The sequence below is a fragment of the Chiroxiphia lanceolata genome, chromosome 2 (assembly GCF_009829145.1).
Source record: "Chiroxiphia lanceolata isolate bChiLan1 chromosome 2, bChiLan1.pri, whole genome shotgun sequence".
In the NCBI taxonomy this organism is placed as follows: domain Eukaryota; kingdom Metazoa; phylum Chordata; class Aves; order Passeriformes; family Pipridae; genus Chiroxiphia; species Chiroxiphia lanceolata.
Window position 1 is genome coordinate 70,536,372 of NC_045638.1, and position 16,749 is coordinate 70,553,120.

General features: G+C 36.2%; 1 protein-coding gene across 7 annotated transcripts in view; it reads right to left on the minus strand.

Moving 5' to 3' along the window:
* Window positions 1–16,749, minus strand: part of FRY (FRY microtubule binding protein) — a 236,195-nt gene that overhangs the window by 20,516 nt on the left and 198,930 nt on the right. For 6 of the 7 annotated variants that reach the window (XM_032678002.1, XM_032678001.1, XM_032677997.1 and 3 more), the window contains 8 exons: window positions 13,706–13,846; window positions 12,779–12,958; window positions 11,565–11,726; window positions 10,712–10,786; window positions 9,485–9,655; window positions 7,847–7,855; window positions 4,039–4,239; window positions 3,354–3,515 (listed from right to left, as the gene is read on the minus strand). In XM_032678002.1, coding sequence (XP_032533893.1) covers window positions 3,354–3,515; window positions 4,039–4,239; window positions 7,847–7,855; window positions 9,485–9,655; window positions 10,712–10,786; window positions 11,565–11,726; window positions 12,779–12,958; window positions 13,706–13,846 — 1,101 coding nt within the window. The remainder of the gene's footprint in view (window positions 1–3,353; window positions 3,516–4,038; window positions 4,240–7,846; window positions 7,856–9,484; window positions 9,656–10,711; window positions 10,787–11,564; window positions 11,727–12,778; window positions 12,959–13,705; window positions 13,847–16,749) is intronic. The other variant, XM_032678000.1, reaches the window with a different exon arrangement.

Consider the following 16,749-nt stretch of genomic DNA (forward strand, 5'->3'; position numbering starts at 1 on the left):
AAAGCCACAGATTATAAATTACATGAATCAAGTTACACTTCTTGAACAATGCTGTATTTGCTTAACTCACTGTCTCGGATAAATATTAATTTTAAGGCATTTCTTCAACTTGTCTAGCAAAGAATTTCAGATTTCAATGCATTTGGCAACATAGCAGGGAAGTAATTTTTCAGGAAAAACAATAGGGTTCTTTTTACTGTCAGGCTGGCCTTGTCACTTAACATTTGATGGTGTCCAAGAGGGTATTAAAGCCTCTCAAAATTGAAACAATTGAAAACAATCACCATCTGGAAGACTATATGAATGTTTAGAATTGAGAATTAATTTTAGTACATCATTTACATTCAAGAAGAATCCAAAACATTTTACATTAAAAGGATTAAGCTTCTCTCATTTCCTTCCATTTTCTTCTATTAGCACCTATAGCTCTTCATTTCTTTTTGAAACATTCCAATTTCTCTTGCATTTTTAGTCTGAACAAATTTTGTTTCAGTTTTAATCTTTTGGCTTTTGTCTGCATCATCCAAAGCATCCTGCAGAGCAGTTCCTTTAGGGATGACTGCAGTGAATAACTCAAATGTTTGGGCACATATGCATGTACATACATGTGTTGGCAACTGGTAGGGAGGGAAATCTGTGGCAAGTGGAATTAAAGGAGAAAAGTGGCCCTCTGCAGTTTACCAAATCTGCTTGGATCCTAGATAAAATCTGGGGATTTGCATTTCTAAAATTAAACAAGATTTATATCAGAAAAGACAGGATCAGAAATTAAGTAGAAGAATGCTTTTTTGGTTTGCTTTATTTTCTAAGCAAAAGAGAGAGGAACAGTCCTGAGTTCAGGGTGAATGAAATCAATCAGGCACCAGCCATCTTGAAAACAGAAATAAAAGCTATATGGCTGAATCATCAGAATAGGAACCAGATCAGCTGCTAAGAAGTGTAAATGTTTCATGCTTCTTCAAGAAGTAATTAGTATTAACCACTTTCAAATATTAAATATTAGCTTGAAAGAATCATTGGTTTCTTCACTGCAATGACAGTGTTTGTATGAGGAAAACACATTTTGATAGGATAGGGTAGGGCAGGAAGAAAGAGGAAGCAAACACCTTTCACCCACTGGAGTCCAGTATGATGCCCCAAAAGCAAAATAAAAAAGTGGATTCTGAATATTCATGCAGGATTGTAGTATACTTCCAGAAATCTGTAAGTTGAGATAACTTGAAAAATACATAACAGAGCACCATCTGAATCTTTGTATCCCTCATAGCATTACCCATTTGTCTTCTAACAGCTTTTAAGTATTATAATAATTATTGTGATCACTACCTTTAATAGCAAATAAGTTTAACTAATTCCATGCTTTTAACAATAATATCTGGATTTTAGCACTGAAACATTTGAGAAGAGGCCTATATACTCAGCCTGTTTGTCTCATTTGCTGCGTCTATTTAAAGGTCGAGGTTGATATTTTTGGTTTTGCTTATGATGCAACAACTAAACATTTTTGTACAGTGCTAAAGAAGTAACAAAAATTTTCCTCTGCATTGCTGACATACCATCAGGTCTCTGAAAAGAAGAACTCAGAGGAAAAGAAAAACAGGAAAGTGCTCAGGTTTTGTGTTATCAAATTATGTAAAAATTATTTAGGTGTAAATTTCAAGTTTTCTGACTAAAAACTGGATAACTTATTCCTTAGAATAAATTTAAACCCAGACATTTTAATTTTGTTTACATTGACTCCAATGTGTTTAGAGTAAAAATACAGAAGTGTGCACACTAGTAGAAAATAAGTTTGAGGCAAAAAAACCACTAAGAAGGCAATCTGTGTTTATCAATTCAAACATCTTTGTAAGACTAGTAACCTAGGTTATGTTTTTCACCAATATCTAAACCTGTACCAGGACTAGCTGAATTTGCCTGTCAACCCCACAAGAAACTACTGTGATTTTACATTCTTCACTTACTTACTTTTTCCAAAGTTTTTCATTTTTTGGATGAACATTGGCCCATGGGCCATTAAAGAAATTTTGACAGCAAAGATTCTAAACCCTCAGGCATATATGAGACTCCTGAACTGTGATTTGCAATTCTTAATGTATGTACAAACAGCTACTGCAGCTGGAGATTAGCTGCAGCCACCACCTGCAAACATATCTGTTCTGACTGCTGCTTCCTGAACTGAAATTCTGCCAACTTCTGCTGTTTATGGTTGTTACGTGGTTACTTGTCTACTTGTTTTGACAAACGATGAGTTTACCTTCCCCACAACCACTACTTTCAGAAGTTTCCCTCCTTTCCTATCCTTACCCTCCTTCTGTCATTTCTTCTTCCTGCAGAGGTTTCTGACACAAACAATTTGTTCAATATTCAGCACAGTTTTAATCTTCTTTTCTATGACCTCTTTAATAGTTTCTAGCAATACTGTATCAATTTTTTTGTGTGGTTGCATTTGGAGGGGACCAAGGGCAAGAAGTGGAATGACAGCCAATGATTACACAAGACATATCCTTCCCCTGCTCATACACTGCTCTTTCTGCAGAAGTCATACAATTTAGACATGACAGAGAAGCTTTACTGACATAAGGCAACAGTATCATAAAGTCACTAATTCACACACAGACCTCACCCCAGATTACATTTCTGGAGGGACACTGAGAAGGGTAGGTTCACCTGGTCTCTCACAAACAAGTATTATCAAACAGAAAATTAAAGAAGCCATCCCCATATTGATAATAATTTACCAGCCTTACTCTATGTTCATCTTCTGATACAATTCTATGAAATAAACTGTGCTGAACATGGTTGTCATATGCTTGCAAATCCTGCCTTCCCACCCCCCCCGCCCCCCGGATAGCTTAATATTGCAGTCATGAATTTAAAATTTCTGAGTGTCTGCCAAAAGGCAAGTACTGAATCCAGTGTACACAACTGTATAATAGGTCCCCACATATAAAAAATGTCAGAGAATACACGCATACACCCACCACATGAGTTGGCATATCATTCTTTTAAATCAGCATGAAGAACAAAAGAATATTCCCTTGGGGCTGTAACTTGTAGCCAGTTCATGAATTTGTCTTGCAGTGAGCGTGTACTATTTTGGTGCATGTGTAGCACAATATACTTAAGAAACAATAAATAAAATCTTTTAATGAAGAAAGTATAAGTAGAAAGGAAACAGTATGGAAGTGCAAGAGCACCTGAATGTGTTGTACTATGATATTTACAGAGGAAGCCAGAATGTACTTGATTTCACAGATCAAATCCTTTATGAAAGTATAAGCAAAAATAATTTGTAAAAGTTTTATATAAAATACAGTCCAGTTGGAAAAGAAAGAAAAAGATGTATTCACCTTAGCTCCTTCAGACACTTGGAGATTATTCATATCAGGCAAAGACACATCAAAGCTGGATGTTCCTATATTAAAATGATGAGGGTCTGCTGAGGTTGTGTCACATGATGTAGAAAGTGAGTCAATATGATTTGCATCCTCAGATGGGGAAAGATTTATAATCTGTTTAAAAGACAACAGAAGCATGGAAGAACTAAGTATACAGCTACCCTACCACACACTGCTTTCATGAACAGACATTGTCTTTCATGTCTTTCATGTAAAACAGACATTGTCTTAAAGAGCAGTGATGATGGCTCTCAGCCTGTACACAGACACAACGCTTTCGATGTTTCTGGCACAAAAATTTTATTAAAAACATCCCTGAGGTGAACAAAGAAAATCTGACACTGTTTACCAACCTGGAGTCTTGTTCTATTTCTTTAAGCATTAAATACATCAGAAAGATTTACTGTTGGCCAATTGTGCAAAATTGTCACATAGTAAAAAAAGGGGCAAATAGTAAGATATGTTTCCTGTGTTTCAAACTTTGCATTAAAATTCCTGTTTACCTTTGCAAATAAGTGAAAATGCACCCACCAATTTCAGCTGATTAGGTTGCCCCTGGGCAGAGGAAACTAAAAGCCCATCTTATTTAAAAACACAACCCCTTTTTTTGTTCTTAAATTTCGAGTTTGCAACTTACTAGGTCTGAGTTCTCCAAGATTTGGCTGGTGGTCAGGTCCTCCTCCTCTGATGACTCATCCGAGTCCTCACGGTTCATTTTGTTCAGGCTGGGCGTGCTCCCTGAGAGCTGGCTCTCTTCCAGCAGCTGCATGTCACACTTGTCCAGGCTGTCCAGGGACCGTCTGCGCACTCCCCAGTTGAAGTTGTCCATGCTTTCACCCTGAAATCAGATATAGGGTCAGCCTGCTTGATTTAAAACTGATCATATACAAAGACCTAATCAAAGTTAGCTCCAGAAATACTTTTATGCAAAAATATAATAAAAACTTGATATAAGCATTATTTTTCTGATCACCTGGAGATAAGAGCAGAAGCATGGAAATGGCAGTTAAATGAGCATTCACTCTTTTCAGTATTAGATGTTTTTCATGCATTTGCTAATTTAAGAATTTGGTTTTGTAAGTCCATATATACACTCCTCAATACCAGTAGAGCAATGACAGGCAAAAGAAAAGTTTGGAAGCAATTTTAAAGGATTTTTCCATGATGTTTAAAAGTATTAGGAGCACAGTTCAAAACAATGGTTCAATTGTAAAACTTATGTTATAGATTTTAGATTATTTGCATTATATACATAACCATAATGGTGAGCAGATTTGAACAAGCCCCTCCTTTACATGTAAAATGTGACACCTAAAGCAGCACACCTTTTTAACTTTTATTATAGACCCGTATTGCTTATTTTTGTAACTTGAATCTATTTGAATTATTCAAGACTATATTTTGAAAGCAGCCTGATAAGCATTGCCTGAGATGTCACATTTTAAAAAGGACACAGTCAAATCGACCAACCATTTTATACTGACTTTCAGTTCTGATCCCACATGCAGTTACATAAAGCTGAGTGCATTAAGCAAACTGTATAACCATTTGTAAGGCTGGTGAACTGATCACTTGATTTCTTTCATGTACAAAAATGACAATTAGTTTTCCACCATTTTTCCATTTGTTTACTTTATATATTTTCCAGTGGACTGTATGCCTTTTCCCTAATTCTCACTCCCTTCCTATGTCTGGGCAGGTTCCTTTCCAGCAAATGCAGGACCACATCCACAACTGCTCTTGCCACAGACCCACAGAGGCAAAAGGGGCCTCACACATCAAGAAAGGTCTCCCCAGAAGTATCCAGCTGCAGTTTTGGGTACTTTATCTAGGTGAAAGCCCTCAATCCAGCATTAAAATGGGAAGGAAATTTATAGAGAAAAATGTTTCTTTTTAAGGTTCGGGGCTGACTGTTTAAAACAAAACTCTGTAAGTTGCAACAGTCTTAAACAAGCAAGTCAATTGGTGAAAATTCAAGCTGATAGTGATCTTCTAAACATCAGTTTGACAAAAATATAGTTCTGCCTTAAAAACAATCACTGATTATGAGTATTTCCTGGGCTTCTGCAGATCAAAATTATGAGCAATCATAGAGAATGAGGTCTCAGTTGAGTGAGGTCCCTTAAGCAGAGTTGTAATTTTAAACACTTGAGTAATCCCCATTCAGGACTACTCAGACATTTACTGAATGAGGACCAAACTGCATAAAGTGCAATGAATTACACTGCAATTTTACCTCCTTAACAATCAACAAACTTCCACAAATTGATCTTACTTTTCATCATTACCCTTTAATGCAATGGATCGTGGAATATGAATTGAGGGAGAGGGGAAGTTCAGTTTTGTGACACTAAGCTCACTGTTCATGAACGAACATGATGAAAATAGAAAAAAATATTTTTAAGGAAAAAGGCAACCCAGAAATGCAAGAACTGTAGTTCAAAAGAACATTTATAACTAAGGAATGCACTATAATCAAGAACATGAAATTGTTATGAAGCCTGACATATTATTTGAAGAACCCTGTGTTTTCATCCTGGGACTGGTATCATATAGTAGTTTTGTGTGGAAAGAGAACAGAACACACCTAAGATATAAGAAGTTAGGTTTCTTTAAATCATAAAAATGATTGTTCAGTTCCAAGCTATTTATTTTAACAAGTTCTTTGGTTGCCCATCCTACCCCACAATGGCTGGAGGATACATGCAGCAATGAGACATCCTCCACAAGCACATCAGTTACTGAATTAACAAATGACAAAATGACACAAATAAGCAGGCAAGAAAAGATGACGGTGATCACACCCTGATCCTCATGATGCCTAGTAAAGCTACCAGTAAACATTTCAGCCAACGTCCATGGGAATATGTCCTGTTGTAGTTTTATTCTGCGATGTCTTAAAGAAGGAAGCCAGCAAAAAGAAGAAAAATGAAAAGGGACACTTCTAGGGCATGCAGTTAGAAGGGGCAGTGAATTAAAAGTGAGGGAAAAGGGTAATAGAGATGAAACAGTGTAACTCAAATACCCATGGTATTTGGATTAGCATAAGTTTGCTACAGGGGCACTTATAATCATAATGAATTTAAACAAGAGGTCAACACGTGTCTATGAAGCTGGAGTTGTTGTTTTTGGAGTCTGTGAAAGCAATCTTTCTTTCATAGTTAACAAGAGCAAAGATGTATTTGAGAAGCTGTTGATTTTTATCTACAGCAGGAGGAAAGCTATCTCCTATCTGGAAAGTCACCAGTGATAAACATCAATTCAGAGGAATACAGCCACGTTATAAATGTGTCTGGCCAGCAATGAGCAAGTACCACACCGAACTTCTCACAATCAACACCCTCTGGTAAAGGATCAGATGTGCCCTTGCAGCTGCTTTAAACTTTACGACAACCCAGTGGAAAAGAGAGACAGCAGCACAATAAAAAGGGAAGTAATCCTATGTGGGGAACAGCAGTAAAGCTCCTCTGTAGAGCCAGTAAGAATCATGCAAAACCTCTTTCACACAAGTTTTCATCCTTACCATGTTGACAAAGTACGCAAAGTTAGTGGAATCGCTCAAATATTGTAGAGTATAGGCATAAGTGTTGTGGAACTGCATAGTAAGACAGTATTTCCATATGGATACAGCTTTTAGAGCACAGGCAGTTTGAGACAGAGACTTTTTGGGGGCTGTGTTTGCACAATAACTGATGTACAGACTATCAGAAAGCAATATGCAAATTACTGTGGTTGCTGATTTTTTTTATAATTTGTACAACTCATTAGAATTCTCTATCATTTTAGTTCTCTCTGTACATTGATAAACTGCAAGTTTAGGTCCCAAACTGGCAACCAGTGATGTGTCTTTTCAGTTTTCTTAAGAAGGTAAATGAGTCCAGCAAAGTTGGTAGGATCATACAGAGGAATTAAATTAAGCTGTAGGAATTAATTTACTTATTCAATTAAATTCAGTCTGGCATGCAACTTTCTTAAGAGGTCCCAGGCATCAGCTTTAGCAAGATGCTAGCAGGAGACAATATACCACAACTGAAAAGCTAGAAATTATATATAATTTGCCCATAGGAACAAGTGGCCCAAACTTTACTCTACTTATAAATAATGAAGTTTCTACATATTAATCATGCACAAAGATACCAAAAGGAGAAATGGCTCAATTTGAAAATCACTGATACTAGAAGTAAGATATTTTAAAACTTGTGAGGACTGCTGAACATGTCAAAAGCAAACTTAAAATGAAGCAGAATTTTTGAAAAAAACCTCAAAAATATTTCTAATACAAGACAAAAAATGAAGCATCTGTCAGAAATGCAAGCACACCCCACCCCTCCACGCACACACTGAAGGGGGGAGGTAACAGCAAAACTATGATGTTATTCTACAATACAAATTCGCAAGAAGGCATAACATATGCTGGCACATCTGAGTTCAAGTAGCATTCTTACCTGAAGTTCCTGGGTAGCAGATATAACAGACAGAAAAACAAATAGAAAGAATCTATGTAAAATTACTGTAATAAAGACATCATAGACAAACATTTGCCTACAATTGTAACAAATATTATCACAGAAACTTCAACTCTTCAGCCTATCTTTTAAGTTTGAAAATAACTATTACTTGCTTTCACATCTTTATTAAATTTCAAACAGGTACATCTTGTGGTCTGGGGATGATTTCTTTGATGTTGCTCTTGCTAGCTTAAGGAAGTAGACTCTTACACCAGGTCTGAATTTGGCTAAAGTACCTATTTAATTTTAAAACACTAGTAAGTCAGTCTGCACTAAACTGGGGAACGCATTTAAGACACAACAATTACTGTAGCCAGTATATTTTTGACAAAAAACCTGGCGTTGTTTTATCATTTATCATTTTTTTGAGCATTAGAGATCCTTCATAATATTTGTCTAATGTATTTTCAATCATTGCTGCCAGCTACCCTTTTATTTTTTTTTTAGCAAACTCATGGGCAGCTGTGAGCCAAAATTACTATATTTTGATACAGAAATTCAAGACTTGGAAAAATAAGGACTTAGTGACATTTTTTTCCATTCCCCCATCTTTCTCTTCATTGGAAAAGAAAAAGTTCAGATGTACATGAGTTCACACCTGAGGGGTCTGTTTACCTTAAAATTATTTTACTACTGGAATACAAATAGGTAGAAAAATTACTATTTCTACTTGTAAACTCGTTCTTCTCAGGGCTAAGAGCAATGCCTGAGAGAATTCTTGTTAACACTGAGTTCAGATTATGACAAGACAATTTATTAAACTGTTTGGTTTGCTGAACATCTGCACCTTAAGTCCTTCAAAAGAGCTAACAATTTCTGAAATTTTAAATAGCAACAAAAATGTTAGATTTGTTTGGCAATGGATATTAATTTTTGGGCTTTCCCAACTAAACAGAAAGAAATACTCCAAGTTTGATATAAGCAAGGTTAAAGGGTGTACCCCAAAAATTCAGCAGTTCTTCAACTTTTTCCCTTCAGCAGTTTCAGCTCAAGGTGAGCTGATAGGCTTCACCTGTCAAGACTTGATCTGGGCCCTCAGAATTTTGTTAAGCTCCTGCAGGAAATGATGAAATCCCAGACATCTAAGCAGAATGGAAGGTATAGCTCTTTAAACATTAGTGATTTCATCAGCAGTTGCAGGAATAACAGCAGCCTGAAGGCCTGAGTTAATGTTTTAGAGGGTTACTTATGAACCAACTGATTTGGAATAATTTCATTTTATAGGTTTTTAATAAGCAAACATATTTTTGTTAAAAATTTAGATCTTTATAAATTGTATTTAAAATAAAGTCACTTAAAAGTAAATTCACTGAAAAGGTACTAGAACAGAGGCTTTATTTTCCAGTAACAGTGTTGCAGTGTTTCCTAAAGTAGATTTGGAAAGGAAGGGTGTGGTAGCCTTTTACTGTTATGCTACTTAAATAAACACTAAGTGAACACTATAAACAATCTGAACTCAAAATTAAGTTTATAGTTAAACAGTTAAAGTTTTATGTTACAAGAAGAGTAGTGTTTAGTAGAAAGAGTATAAAAGTGTTTTAATAAAAAAGCTGTTTCAAAGAAAATATACTGTACCTCCCCATCTTCCAGCTCAACATCTAGGAAATCAAAGTCCCTAAAGACTCTGAATTGCTGTTCACTGTTTGAATCATCCATGTTCTCCTGCTCCCTTGTTCCGTCTTCTGAAGACACCAAGCTTGTCTGGTGCTCCATCAGATCCAAATCACCACAGGAAGAAAAAATCACCTACAATTTAAAGGATTTCTCTTGTAACAAACTGTTCCCTCTGGTTGTTTCTTCCTAAAAGCTGTAATTGGTTATTCAGAAGATTGTATTTCCAGTACACACCTAATTCCTTCACTGAGTATTTTTAGAACACTCTTTATTATTTATGTTGGACAGGTGCCTTCAGATTAAACTTGTACAAAGAAACAATTTCATACTGTGGGAACACATCCAAGAATATTACAGCTACCTCCTAATGGCTGCAGACTGATGTTGCCTGGATGTTTGTATACATATATAGGAACAAAAATTCAGAGAACTTAGCAGAGAAAATACTGTCAAGGGAGTGAGATAGTAAGTTCATAAAAAAAACCCTCTAGTTAAAAAGATGTTCAAAAATATGTCAAGATTAGAAAATACAACAAGTTATAATTTTTCTTTCCTACTAAATATACTTATATTTTCAATTTAGTTGCAAAAATTAAACAGTTCCTGTCTTGCAGAAATGAAGGACCTGTTCTCCATAATAAAGTGACATACACCATGTTCAAAAGCATTCAGAAATTTTCCTTTCTCTGTAGAAAATATTTAATACCTATTTTAAGAGCTTCCCACTATGGGTGATCTATTGTCCATTTCCTGGCACCAGATAATATTAATTTTTAAAGAGTAACATCAGAACTGCCGTGTAATGGAAAAATCAGACGCATACACGCCCTCCTCCCATTTAATTTCTTTAATTTATTTTTTTTTACTTTGTAAATGTTCTAGATTGGTAATACCAGAGGTCATTACTTTATTCCCACTGAGATGGCATAACTAAAACCTATAGCATCACAGATCTCTCACAGGAAATCCACACATAGCTCTGACAGTAAGTCTGCTTTAAGTGAGAGGGCCATTCACTCACTGGTCCAAATGCTGAGAAACGCAGCCTGGGCCAGTACAAAGGACAGTGACAGTAATGTAACATGAAAACTAAGCAAATGTGGTCAGCAACTCTGGGAAACACAGTTCTTTACTTTTAAAGTTTAAGACACGATGAAACAAAGAAATGGTCAATACAAGGCTACTTACTGAAGGGTTTTTACTCAGCCCAACTTCCTGACCACACAGGGAAAGGACATGCACCAGCTTTTCCTTTGTTCTTTTCTAGAAAACAAGGTGTTTCTCAAGTGAACATTTTTTTAACCACTCATTCTCCTGGTGGCTAGAAACATACATTAGCAATTCTTAATTAGGAGGAACCAACCAAAGAATTAGTCACTAAGTGCTCAAAGGATTGGTCTCAGAGCAACTACGCATCAAGGAAAAAAAAATAGCTGTTAATGATTTTGCTTTTTATTATATTTAAATTAGTCAATGAATTCCATTGAGCATAATAAGGAAATGTTGGATCATATGCATCACTTAAAAAAGACAGTTCAGAAGCTTAAAATTAAGCACATGTATCATTTTTTTTTGTCACTGCTATATAACCTGGTGTATTAAAAAAAGAAAAGAGTAGTAACTACATTTATTCTACATGGTTTTATTCCAGCTGGCAGATAACCAAAATAGTAAGGTAATCAAAGATCACTTTTAGGAAAATTGATTTCTTTACTCAATTTCTCAAGAAAGCAACACTTTCAAAGTTATACATGCTAGCTATCTGCTCTCCTTGCTAATACCTGAACTCATTTGTCATTTTTAGTTAAATCTGAACTAGACTTAATAGGTCTTAAAAAGATGCATTTCCTGCAAGCTGAAAGAAAAACAGACATAACTCAGTCCATGTTTGAGTCCAAGAAAGCACACACAGTCAGATATTGTGCTGCCACTGCCCCAGCCAGGCAGGAGCACTGCACAGGGCACAAGCATTTAAGAACCTAAGTGTGTGTTAATTCAGCTGCTGTAAATTCAACTTGTTAATGAACAGTGGGATACCTACCTGAGAGTACTGAGGTCTCTTCCAGCTCACAGGAACAAGGACATTGGAGTTAGATCCTGATGAGGTTGAAGAAGTGCTTCGGGTGACAGCCATTGCCCTGGGTTTACCATCTCGTCCAGAAGAACTCTGCAGCTCATCATACCGTCTTCCAATAATTGGAGTCTTAAATAGAGATTAATATTCCCTAATACTATGCCTCAGGATGAACTTACAAGGGCCATATTGCTTCAGTTGGAGGAAAAGATTACTCTGAAGATTATACACAAGGATAAAACAAGGAGTGCACCAAATTTCATGTCACTTGATATGTTTGTTATTTTCCACTGTGAACGTCTGGGTAACAACTGCCATATTTAGTAGCTACTGCTTATGTTCATGGATGGATAATACTCAAAGCAACTGTCACACTAGTTTCTGACATAAGAACACATAAAAACCCCAGAAAGCATATGAAATTTATTGGAAATCCATATTTCTTGCACATGCTTTTTAATATTTTTTTCCTACGAGTGCTGAACACTTTGGCTCTTTTCCAACAAACACTGAAATTCTCTCTTGGATTGACAGTTGGATGCTCAGTATGTTCTAGAACTATACCTACATGAACAGCACATAGTACCAGATGCCTTTTTATATTTCCTTTTAAACTCAATAGCTCACTATTATCTATATAAAATAAATCTATAGTGCTGAAAAAATTCCTGCAGCTTCATAACAACAAGTGAGTTGCCCATTAAAGTCAATAGGACCATTCAGTTCTAAAAAGTTATCAGGTGCACAGGGTTTGCAGGATAAAGACTGCTGTAAGAGAGTCCAGTCAGAAGTCAGGCAGTAGTTCCTCAAAGGACATTCTCTGTGTTTAACAGTTACAGAGAACACTGGCATCCAAGTATAAAATGTTTGCAGAGGAAATTTATACATATGGCATGCATATATATTATAGTTGGCATAACTCAACACAGCTTTTCCACCAGATAATTTTAAATACAACTAGTAATTCCTTCACAAAAAAAAAAATATAGTAAACAGTTGAAAAGAGCCCTCCAACATGGGTCACTAAATATGTCACTTTGAATCAAAAATAACTGAAGAGACTTTCAGTTTGGTAATTTTCCTTTCCTAATTTTTCAGTTTTCTTAAGGAGTTGCAACACATGTTTTAGAATTACCAAATAACTGAATTAAGGTGTTAAGTAGCAAAATTACACGAAGTACCTCTGAAATATCAAAATGAAACTCTAGAGTCTTCCCTGGTAGCTCCTTGGAGGCACTGTTCCACACTCGATGTATTTCCATTTTTGAAAGATCACTATGTTGATAGGAAGGTAGTACTAAACTGGCAGAACGAGAAACTACCAATTTCAGGATATTCAAGGCTTCTCTCCAGTGAATACTCTAGAAATAGGCATATTTAATCAGCAAACAGAAAGTAAGATTCACACATATTCAAGATTATTTACATTTTACAGTCATATTTTTTACCACATAATAAAAATATTGAATTGGAATATTCCAGTTCTTTCTTTGTCTTGGCCAGTGACAAGGTACATACTTGCAGAATAATTTCAACAGCAGAGACCAAGACTTGCCCAAGGTGTCACTGTTAGGGAAGTGGCTTGCAGCCTGAGACACCTGTGGGCAAGGTCAACTTGGCAAAGGATTTAAAATCTCCTACCTGAATGCCTAATCAGTATGAATAAATATAAGGGCCATTGCAGAATCCCCATTTAATAAAAAAGCTGACTTGATACAGTTCTTTACAACTGTGAATTCCTAGTAGAAACATGTATTTTTCACTTGTCAAGAATTAGGTAATGGAGGTCTTTGAAGGGAAGTGCTTATGCCTCATCTCCCTCATGCTAATAATTAAAGACTGCTCACCCAGGCTCTGTGTGGTATTAATCTTGCTGCAAGGTTCTGCAGCTGAAGCTTATCCCTTCCCACACAGTGAACATACAGCTGGGCATCTTATCTGGGAATGCACAGTCTATGAGGCATCAGGATGTCTGTAAACTAGGTCCCACACTAGACAGTTGCAGCCCTCCCTGCTAATCTAGTCTTAAATTCTTATAAAGAAAATCAACTTATGATAGTAAATATGGCTAAGTTCCTATATTAAAATAATAAAAATACTGTATTTACCTGTACATATTTTTCAATGGTTTTTAGCACTTCCACATTAAACTGTTTCACAGGAATAGCTGACATGTCCATATAACTAAGAAGACTGTAGATCATCTGTAAGAGGGACTGTTGCATACTAGGAAGGCCCTTTTCTAGTAGCTGTTACAAAAAAAAGAAAAGTGAATGTAACTAAATTTTGAGACATTTCTTCTTATGGAAAAAGCTACTAATTTCATGAATAGCATTTGTACTGTTAATCTCTCTTCACTCACTGATTTTGCAATGCCATTTTGCAATCATTTCACAACTCATAATGATACAGGTGTGAAGTAAAAAAGAGCTTAAGCTGGAAAAAATGCTAGCCTGTTACATTTTATATATGCCTGCCCTAACTTATCCAGAAAACATATTCAGCAGTTAAGTAAACTGGTAGGTAAAATTTACACTGTAATTTTGGAAGGACATCCAATAAAAACAGGAGAGTGTCTTTTTACGTCTACATTTGCTGAAAGTCAGTGAGAAAAAAGAAAACATGCTGAAGAAACAAAACTACTACTATTCAGACATCAATAAATATTTATCCAAATATACTTCACTGCCAGTGCTCACTGGCTGTAACTGCCAAAGAAACATCTTCTTTTAAGGAGGAGATGGATTTTCTGGGCTCTCTTATTGTAGAGACTAATACAAAGAAGGTCTTCATCTAAATCCCGGAATTTTGAGACACCTAGGTGCAGATCCTGTAACACTACAATGAACCTTGGAAGTGCAACTGTGCTCGTATATATAAATATGACATATACATGACATATATACGACATATATACACATACATACATATATACATGACAGTAATTTCGGACATGTACGGACATCCGTATATGTGTGAAATGTCTCATTTAAAAATTTCCTGGAAGGCAGCATGTTCTTTCACTGGTGACAGGCACTGTCCCACCCCCCACAAATTTCAGAGGCAATCAAATGTTATTGCTGGAGGTTACCAGAAACTCAGTACTAGATACCATCCTTCATTCAGGCCAACAAAAAAAGTTCTTCTAACATTGGTTACTAGAATTATGAGGATCAAGAAAACAATTACTTATAAAAACTCTACGCTGCATTATGTCTTCCATCAGAGAAAAATTTCAACTGTTATCCAAGTGGACTTTAGCAGTTTTTTAGATATCCTTGCTGGTCTGAATAACAAGGTGCCTCCTGTTATTGAATGAGAAGGCTTCATGCCAGTCAAAATGGAATGATCAGGTAGGACATGCCTGTCTTATCTCACTGTATATTTTCTGATTTCTTTCATCAGTAAAGCGAGTGATTCATAAAACAAAGTGGGCAAGTTCCATTAGCAGCACAATAAATGGAACTCACTATGCTTTATCTATTCCTCTACAAAATGACAGCATGAATTTTTAAATTAAAGATACTACATGGCAACATGCTTCAGCCCTTAAACACCTTCAGCCCTTCAGTACCTTTATTGAGAGAGAAAATGTGCATAGCAAATCTTTTTCAAAACAGGGTTACAGACTTTTTCTTGCCTTCTATTAGGATCAGACAGAAAGAAATATTTTTGTTCTCTGACAGAGGCTACTGCATCAGACAATCTCTTTTGGGATAGGAAAAGGAATTCTTGGGAAATAATGGAGGTTTTGTCCCTCTTGCTGGTTAGAAAGCTGTTATAGGAACTTTATCTCTGAAAGTTTCTAATTATGTTAGTCAAACAGACATTTCGAGGAAATAAAGAAGGAATTTGTCTGATATTCAAGTCACCAGTGGGATAGTGCCTGATCTAGGGAATGCTTCCCCTTGCAATGTTTTAGTCTCTAGTGATTCCTTGGTTTTCAACAGGTTATGAATGCTCATGTTTCTATCACAAACTATCTTATATCTAACAAGGAGGAGGTGGAAAAATCTACCATGAGCATATTACTATGCACTGTGGTTTCTTGTCCCTTGTTCTATATTAATAGCATTAGCTATTTAAGTCCAAGCACAGCCCTGGACTTAATGAGTTACTAGTTTAAAAAGTGACCTATGCCAATCCAGATATGCTCCTAGAATGAGTGTGCTTTCATGATAAAAGGTTGAATTTTAAAAATTAATACACAAAAATCTAACATAAAAAATTAAGCTTTCAGTAATATGTTTGTATGCTGATTTTGGTAGTGGAGGTTCAAAGTTCTACTGCACCATTAAACAGTGATTTTTCCTCATCTGTAGATTGAGATCACTCCCATATTTTTCTAGAATAAATTATCATTTTGCATGAATGGATCATATGTAAAACTGAGTAAAGAGCACTGCTTGTCACTGCAAGGTTTGGATAATAACACAGTTGAAATGTCTTATTTTATGCTTGAATCATACGCCTTGATTACAAGCAATTACCTGCCCTCAAATAGGTTAAATGCAAACTTTTGTCTGAATGGCAATAATTGAAACTTCTAACTTCTGCCAAGAGCATTTGTTTTCATAGCCTTAATGTGTGGTACCATGTTTCCTTCTGAAGGAACCTGTGTGTTCAGAGGGGTCGCTGTTGCAATACAGATTTCCTTTGTTATTCTTGCATGTCTTGCAATTTCCCTCCTGCCCAAGCATTGGGGACTGAACCAGGATTGTTAAAGCCCGAGTTTGTGTAACCAATGGCTATAACATTCAACTGCAGATTGCCCAGAGGGGCTGTTAACCTATTTGGCTTTACCTATTGACAGTATATCCCACAGCTGGTTTAGAAAAGACAGGGACACCTTGTTTATCCTGGTTTGGGGGTTAACTGAGATGAAAAGATGAAACATTCTGAATGCTGGAAAAAAAATTTTTCAGGGCCATAACAGGCTGAACAAGATGGTTTCTTGTCTCTTGCTACTTCACCAGATTGGCAGCTACTCTACGCCCATATGAATCTTCTTCAGACATGACTCAACAGCGATGCAGTCAATGTAAATACAGAAAAAGGAAGTCATGCTTACTACTCTGTCATCCTGATGCTGATGGTGCTATGTGAGGAATGTCTTAATTATGGTCAAAAACCTGCCTGACTTGTTGTTAAT